We start from the raw sequence: 8,583 nt of genomic DNA, 5'->3' as shown, positions 1-8,583 counted from the left end.
AAACTCTCTCCATATCTAGCGCCGCCATTTTGACTTTTTCGACCCCTGTGACGTCATCTTTGACCTGACCTGAAAATGACCTTAGTAAAAATTGTAGATCTTGACCGTGCGTATCCGATGCCGTTTACCGCTTGTCGCTATCTTGCTTCGTTCTCGAGATCTCAGGGGGGGGGCGGTCATCCGCCCCCCCCCGTCGGTACTAAGTTGGCGCAGACCCCCGTCGGTGCGCGGGTTAAACGAGGATCAAAGTTAAGTTAAGTCAAAAATGCGACAAAGGATAACTTGTCGCACTTTGAGGCTGCGTTTCCCAGAAGAGATCCTGATATACGGCCTTGGGAGAGATAACTAGTTGGGAGCGACTGAATTCAATCCAAATTGTTACCCAAATTCATCCCACTCCGAAATATAGCCCCATAGGCTCTCTTCAAGCCCTCAGCCTCACACCGAACTCTGTCCGTCACGCTATACCCGGGCCACGTGCCTCCACTGAGCCCCGGGCTCCTCCAAATCACCGTCCTTGCCACCGGAGCAGCCTCCAGCGCTGGCGCCCGTCTCTGAATCGGCGCCCCGTTTGAGCAATCCACTTTCCCTCGTGCACCTCTGCACTGTCCCAACGCGGCGACACAATGCCCTGGTCCTCCGTCGCGCCAGATTTGCATACCGGGGCGCCAACGTACTCGCGCGCGCGGGCGCGCGCGCGCCCCCAGCCGGATGGCGCCACCGCGGGGCACGCGGCGGCGTCCCGCCAGGTTACCCATTACCGATGCAATGGGGTTAGGAGAGCCGCCGCGTGCTGTCGTCGGACGTCCTATAAAAGCGGCGGGGAGACTTGAGACGGCAGAGCTTTAACCAGTCGTCGACGGCAGCAGACTGTCCGCAGCGCAGCTCCGCAGAGCCAGCTTGGTGTGTTGTTGGTGGATTCAGTGAGAAGAAGAACCAGTCATGGTGTCCAGGATGGTGCTCGTTGCGGCGGCAGCTGCTCTAGTGGTGAGTGGATGGGGTGCGAGGGTATAGGGGTACAGGGGTACAGGGGTACTCAGGTACCGGCTTAGCAAAACCGACAGTCGAAGTTAAAAGGGTTTATGAACTTAAATGGCTGAGAGGTGTTACTTAAAATTTGATTTGATCTTGGCACTTCAATTTTGCGGGGACTTCAATAAGTATCATAAGTTCCATCATATATTATAATATTATGTATCATTTATCAATATGATTGCAGGATTGACAGAGTGATGCCAGACACAAATGCCTCCACTGATGCCACAGTAGTCGGTTTCTTGCCCAAATATCTCCCATTGCTTGGATAAAAAATTACCAACAGATAGCAGCGTTAGAAATGATCTGATGATGTCAGCTTATCTCATAGCGTCAGTTCAGCATGATCTTATTAGCGTATGGCCTCAGTGACCTTTGAGACGACCTCTGACCCGATCCCTCTCCTCTGTTCCAGTGTCTGGCCTCCCAGGTGGAAGCGGCTCCGAGGGACGCCAAGTTCTTCCTCTTCGACTTCGAGAAGAAGGATAAAGAGACGGGTAACGGAGTGAACTGCGGGCCCGCCTCCGCCGTACCCGGCGACGCCGGATGCGTAGCTACCAACGCTTACTGCAAGTACTTTGGCGGTACCAGATGGGAATGCGTAGCCAAGAAGGCCAATGGCAAGAAGTGTGACAGGCCAGCCATGTGCGAGTCTGGAAAGTAAGTAGAGGGTGAGAAGGATCAAAGAAGAGTGTGTGTGGGGAAGAGGAAGGGGTTGTAGGTTAATGAAAGACTAGGGGTCGGGTAAAGGCTGCTATGTTTCGGAAAGCGAGCGTAGACGAATTTCAGTAAGAGAATAAGACACAGATACGATCATACCTGCTATGGTGTTTTATTTTACAAAAAGGCGCAATATATAAAGAAAGACTGAATTTAATTACAACACCACATTAACTTGCAAAGTTTGCCGCCAATAAATTTCATTGACATCGCTAAAAGGTTAAACTGGGCGTTTTCTTTCTCTGCCTTGCATATACGTTTTTTTTGTTCGCCGCAACAGACTACTGAAATGTAACTTTTGATATTTATTGTAAAACTTACACTTGTGTCCTCGCGTTCAACTAGGCTAATCAAACGTCTCTGATTTCAGGTGCCCTTCGATCTGCTACATCTTCGACACCGACAAGTGCATCCAGAAGTGCGAGGCCTAGTTCCATCTGTCTCCAATCTTCGCGGAGAATATCATTTACATTCCAGTCATGACCTGACCCGGGGTCAAGTCACTGATCACGGGTCATAGGTCATGCTCGCTGGGCTCATTGACCGGCGAGCCATCCCTGAATGTGACCGGTCAAGGTCACGTCCAGACGCGTTCATACCAGGGCTTCCATCACGCTGCCAGAATGTGGAATTCTGGAGCCAACTCACTCTTTGTTGTTGTTGATTGTGAAATATATGTGCTATACAGAGAGAAATACGCTGTTTTTGCCTGTTTGCGACTGCAGTAACCTGGCCTTGAATAGCTATTGAAATAGGGACAGCGATTTGGTTACGATGTGAGAGACGTCGTGAGCTTGTTGGCTTTACCGAAGGTTTATGGCGTTGCTTAAGATTCCAGATTAAACTTGGAAGGTTAATTAAATTTAACTTGTTGCTCATGCCAAGTAAAAAAGCGTGGTTTATGAAAAGAACAAACCGGATTATTTTTTTAGATCAATTGGAGCGAGCAACAGGTCAATTTTCATCATCCTAACTAATCTTTTTCGCAACCTCAACTGAAAGTTTAAATAACTTACAGTTACTAAAATACGTACTTAATGCTAAACTGAGTCACTGCGAGTGGGGAAAATATTATAGCGAAACTCAGCTCAAAATGAATACCAATGCCGTCCGGGCATATTTTCACAAAAGTTAGGTCAGTGAGGTACAACCTACCAATTTACATTCATGTCACTTACTCACTTGAATTACTATGCGCTCAGTGGATTTGCTGGTGCTCGTATACTCGGAAAAATGAAGCCATGGTTCATGCAAAAGCAGTAGGTCACCATATTCCAATCGTATGGGTGCAGAGCTTGGTGCATAGACTCAACAGCGGACAATGCTCATGACTTCTGCAGCTGGCTTCTCTTGACCTGACTGGAACCGCTATCCAACGGGGCTTCGTATTATAAGGCTCCTTTACGAACTCCTCTGAGCCGGGTTTTCAGCGACGCGTAGGCAGTAGCCACGTAGCATAGAGCGTTGTTTGAAATGACACTGTTTTTACTACAAAAAATGTTTCGTTAGATGATCCTCGTTTGGCCCAAAGTTCCAGTGATGAGTGAATCCTTCAGGACTATCTGGAGACTTAGATGCGGAATTTTGGCAGATTCCTCCTAACCCGTTTGAGTTTTTCACTGTGTGAGGATCAGTCGTGGGATATTGGACGCGTGTGGGTCATGTCAGCCGCCGCACAGTGGCCCTTTTTTCAGAATTAGCACGCATTAATTCCCACATTACCTGAAAGTGGTGCAAGACATCACCACGTGATCAAGGACGTATTCCCTGCCAATGCAAAGACAAGAAAAGAAACGAACTGCCCAAGGAGATTCGGCCCAACAGCGACAGGCCGCTCGGCCCAAGATTTGGCGCACGTTCGCACGGCTCGCCCGCCGGCCCAGGCCGCTCCGAACGCAAGTGTGGCGAGCCCGCCAGCCGACCGCGCTGCACTGACCGCCAGGACGCCTCAGGGCGTCACGTGACCGCATCTGCAGCTGTTGCCAGCCACCGTTAATCGTCCCCGGCCGGGCAGCAACTAAGGTCAGCGCGACGCGAACAATACAAACACATAGGCGCTTTTGACGTTAGATCTTAAGCCGACCACGGGACTTGTGCGGCTTGGACATCAAACGCGACAAGAAATCGGACAGTTTTTCTTGAGCACAGCGTTATGCCTATATGACATTGCAATAAGCACATCTTATGGCAAAAGTCAAGCCACATTTAGGCGCCCACCAGGTGACACCAGCTTCGAGCCAGGTCAATGAGCTTAGTCGTATCGAATAGGAGCCACAGCCGCTCGCGGACTGAACTGGCTCACGTTATTCACCGTAGAAGCAAAATGGCGCAAAATGGCGCGATGCCCTTTGGTGGACATAGTCAGAAGAGATCGGCGATTCGAACGATGTATAATACGATATGTCCCAGAGTGTGTTACTTAACATAAAGCTTCATATGTATGCCGCCATCTCCAGTTAATAATTGTCCTGTTATTGTGTCCACAATATTCGGCAAAAGTGGTCTATTTAAGTTTATACAATGAAAATTGTGGTTTCTAGGGCTTCTACGTAAACTCAGCTTCACAGCCATGCCACTAATTTTTAATATTTTCTCACTGAAAGCCTTACAAATTGATGTTCATCTCACCCTACTTTTTAGGGTCCGCCGGTGGTGTCCGCGCGCCTCTCGACAAACTTCGATTTTGCGGTCAGTTTTACCAAAGATAATTATTTTTTAGGAGGTAAAAATGGCACCATCGGATAGTTTGGAATGTTTTGCACACGATTAGACTGCTTGTTACTCAAAAGAAGAAAAAAATATTTTGAATTTATGCGTGCTAATTCTGAAAAAGGGCCACTGTGCGCCGTTCAGGAAGTTCTGCTCCGTGGTGAAACACAAAGGTGTCCCGAAGCGTTTATTAACCGCAAAATCCGACCGTCGACGGCACAATTAACGACAAACCGTAGCCGTCACTGACGTCACGTCAGTAGAACGTCACTGCGTCAGTTGTTACCATGACAACCGGGCCCGCGAGGCTAACGTCAGCTTTAGCATGGCCACATGTTATACAGAGGCTAACCGGAAACCACGCCACTACCGCCTGAGGGTTACAGTACAGCGCGCATGCGCATACCCGCCCGACCATCCTGGGAGCGACTGAAGCGCCACCTATAACAACCACAACGCGAATGAACCGCTACCTACAACAAAACTGAGACGCGCCAAGTTCGGTGAAGCGCTGATACTTCGCCACGCATAAGCTTCACCGAAACGTAACCAAAGACACACGCGAAACGCTTCCTGCAGCTTCTGGCAAGAAAACGTCTAGAGCTGCGCGACCACGGCGGCTAAGCAGGGAGAGAGAGAGAGAGGCCTGGTGCTCTGCGCTCAGCGTCGCCCGCGTTTGGAGGCCTGCCTTATCCCGCCAAAGCAATCTCGTTCGATCGAAGCGAAGATTTCGGGCGACCGGGGGTAGGTAGACTAGCCGAGGGCTGGACAGACGAACTGACTTCCAGGTGTTGGGAAAAGACGGGGAGAGGCTTACAACCTCTCTACGGGATCTGAAACGAGTGGGACCACGGTTAGCTTTTAGAGTCGCGAGCAGTCTGATTGATGGACGATATCGATGGGTGATTATTATTTAAAATAATTAGCCTCTTTTTCAAAGTATCGGTTCGCTTTCGACACGTCACATGATTTGGTTGATATTTGTTTCGGTTTCTATATCCCGATAACCGGAATTTTATTGCCATGAATGAGCTATGCCTATGTTATAATGGCTAGGCTACTTTCTGTTAAAGGCTAAACGTCCTTTTGGAACTCTGCTATGACTAATTAAGTGTGCGTTATATCTTTGTTATGTCTGCTTCAAGAATGCTATTAGGTACATACATATGGACTAGATGTTTGAACGTCTTGACCGCTTTGTCCTACTCCCAAATCGCTAAACCCATTCATAATGTAGGTATAACTTTTCTTCGTGCAATTTCTGATCAAATGACGTACCTACCGTAAAATGACTATCTTAGTTTAGACATGCCAGACCAGGTGAGTTCGTCATTGAACCTTACATGGTCCTTTGATTTGTTAGGACACTGTTAGTCTCAAAACACAGTGTCACATTCCTAAGCACAACACGGTTTGGGCATATCCAGAAGTTAGTTAAAGTAAACATCATATCGCAAATGCATTCTTACCTCTCATAAAACAAAAGAGTGCAGGATGTTCAGGCAATATCAGAGCTAGCAGAGCTCCGTGTTGTGAAAAAGAAACGGAAGAAAGCCATGCGCTGACGTTGTTTATCAGGCATCGCAATTAGTTAAATCAGTTTCAAAATCGTCAGAAGAGTGGGACAAAATGGCGGAGGTTATGGTACATGTATATTTACACTGCTCTGTCTCAAACACGGGACAGCGAAAGCAAACCAGCACTCGTCGACTTATCCAAAAAGCCAGAGTCGCTGCGAGTTCCGCATTGCACCAACGTAACGCCCGGCTGGGCGCTTATTGGCTGGTATAACGCCAAGCCGAGCGCTCATTGGCTGTTATACGCCAAGCCGAACGCTCATTGGCTGTTATACGCCAAGCCGAGCGCCCATTGGCTGTTATACGCCAAGCCGAGCGCCCATTGGCTGTTACAACGGCAAGCCGGACGCCTATTGGCTGTTACAGCGGCAAGCAGGGCGGCCATTGGCCGAGAGCGGACGTAGCGGCCGTTGATTGGTCATTCCGCCGTACCGACAGACCACATGAGCTTGTTGAAGGAGTAGCTCTGGGCAATCTTGTCCGAGTTGGTGAACATTGAGGGCGGCTGGTTGACGGCCTGCGGACACGGTAGAGATGAGGTCAGGTGAGGTCACCTGAGGTCAGCTATAGGGTCAGCTGGGGAGGTCAACTGAGGTAACTTGATGAGGTCAGCAAAGGTCAACTGCCGATGTCAGCTGAGGTTATCTGATTAAGTCAGCTGAGATCAAATGGTCATCAGAGCTCGATTGAGGTCAGCAAAGGTCAGCTGGTAAGGTCATGAGAGGTCAACTGCTGAGACGATCAGAGGTCACATGAGCAATCATACACGAGATCGCTGTTGATCACAAGTTATTTGAGATAATGAGAGGAAACGTGACAACGAATACAATAGATATTGTTACACGATATAACGTGAAATAGTAAATCTGATAAATGACAAAAATCCACTAGCTATAAGAAAGGAAAACCAATGACCTGGTCAATAACATAAGCTCCGCATTTTCCAGCCTAAACAAAACAATGGTACCTAAGTACAGGTCTCGCGAGTTTTAGCGGTAGGTTTTGCACCTAGAAAATTTAGTGTACTTCAGGCTATATCTTTGTCGTCTTAAGCTTTAAAGTGTTGAAGATGCGATCGACTTGTTGGGTAACAAGCCGGCCATGATCGTGTAAAATGGCTTCATCGTAGATCGATTAGTTTCTGAGATATAACCGGAAATGTAAAAGTGCAAAACCTACCGCTTAATCTCGCGAGACCTGTACCTACAACTTAATGTCATGATACTGCTAGATACATTTCAACTACAAAAGGGAACGCTGCAAAAGGAACCTTGACGTCCTCTTCTTTAATAGGAAAGACGTCATTTCACAAGATGAAACGCCAAACAACTTCCCAAAGCGATCTGCTTGGCTTTCTCGCCTCGTTCCGATTAATCTAACTGGCAACTTAGGCTACCATGTTCAGTGCATGCTTGTTACCTTCTGGACTGTTGAAGTGACTTTTAATCAAAGAATACTTTGTAACATGATGCACAGCTAACGACCTGTCAGAGGGTCGACAAGCCGGTTGTCTACTCAGTTTTGCTTACCCTTAGCGGTAATTTTCACGAAAAAAAAAACTATACTACGCAAGGTCAAAGGCGGAACTCGTCAACTGATCACTACAAATTTTTGGCACTTACATACATAAGATCAAGTCGACAACCTGCCTTAATGCAGACTCATACGAGCATGTCTCTGACTCTCTGCACTCGATGCTATCGAATATCAAACAAGAACTGCTTGCTACAAATGCCTCGTAGCGCCGCCCTGGTGGCCGTCACACGTACTACCACTTACTGGAGCGTCCGGCAGATCGCGCTGCGGCTGCGGTACGGTCTGTCGGACGGGTCTCTCGCTGGGCGGGGGGAGCTCACGCTTCTGGGCCTGTTCGGGAGGGGGCCAGACGCCCCTCTGCGCCCACAGGGGGTTAGTGGGGCACAGGGGGAGGGAGAGGGGGTGCCCTTTTCCAACTGCCGTAGCCAGTAAGGATTCTCTATCTTTGATGAGAAGGATGTTTTGAAAAAGAGATCAAGACATCAACTAATATACAAGAGGCTTTCTGAAGTCCAGGACCTGGAAACTTTCAGAGGCCGCTGTACAGGTCGCGACCCTCACCGATCGCAGAATTCCAGGTCAATGACAGAAAGTTCAAAGTTCCCGTGATAAATTCTGTATTATCGGCGCCGTGGGCGTCAGTGAGGCTGACGTCTGTTTTGTTTCGGACGGCCCGCTCTCGAGGCCGTTGACTTTGGCTCGGTGCCGAGCCGTGAGCGTCCCCCCACAGGGGGCGGTAGGGGGAGGGGCGGTTTTGGCCGACACTGCCCGAGGTGAGGTCAAAGTCAGCCATCTGTCACACGGGGGAGGGGAGGAGAAGAGAGAGAGAGAGAGAGAGAGAGAGAGAGGAGAGAGAGAGAGAGAGAGAGAGAGAGAGAGAGAGAGAGAGAGAGAGAGAGAGAAGAGAGAGAGAGGAGAGAGAGAGAAAGAGAAGAGAGAGAGAAAGAGAGAGGAGAGAGAGAGAGAGAGATAGAGAGGAGAGAGAGAAGAGATATAAAGAGAGAGA

General features: G+C 48.8%; 1 protein-coding gene across 1 annotated transcript; it reads left to right on the top strand.

Moving 5' to 3' along the window:
* The first annotated feature begins 830 nt into the window (after nucleotides 1-830).
* Nucleotides 831-2,450, top strand: LOC122376246. Its single transcript, XM_043356043.1, has 3 exons — nucleotides 831-987; nucleotides 1,451-1,695; nucleotides 2,126-2,450. Exons 1-3 carry the CDS (start codon nucleotides 943-945, stop codon nucleotides 2,184-2,186), a joined length of 351 nt encoding a protein of 116 aa, XP_043211978.1. The 5' UTR covers nucleotides 831-942; the 3' UTR covers nucleotides 2,187-2,450.
* The last annotated feature ends 6,133 nt before the right edge of the window (nucleotides 2,451-8,583 follow it).

This window comes from Amphibalanus amphitrite, unplaced genomic scaffold (assembly GCF_019059575.1).
Source record: "Amphibalanus amphitrite isolate SeventyFive unplaced genomic scaffold, NRLGWU_Aamphi_draft 002066F_arrow, whole genome shotgun sequence".
Classification (NCBI taxonomy): Eukaryota; Metazoa; Arthropoda; class Thecostraca; order Balanomorpha; family Balanidae; genus Amphibalanus; species Amphibalanus amphitrite.
Note: the sequence above shows the minus strand (reverse complement) of the source record. Positions and strands in the feature narration are given on the sequence as shown.

Bases quoted from the DNA above. Each gene is read 5' to 3' on its own strand.
- LOC122376246 (XM_043356043.1), top strand. From the start codon at position 943: ATGGTGTCCAGGATGGTGCTCGTTGCGGCGGCAGCTGCTCTAGTG. The intron at 988-1,450 runs GTGAGTGGATGG...CCTCTGTTCCAG, and splicing joins CGGCGGCAGCTGCTCTAGTG to TGTCTGGCCTCCCAGGTGGA. The intron at 1,696-2,125 runs GTAAGTAGAGGG...CTCTGATTTCAG, and splicing joins GCCATGTGCGAGTCTGGAAA to GTGCCCTTCGATCTGCTACA.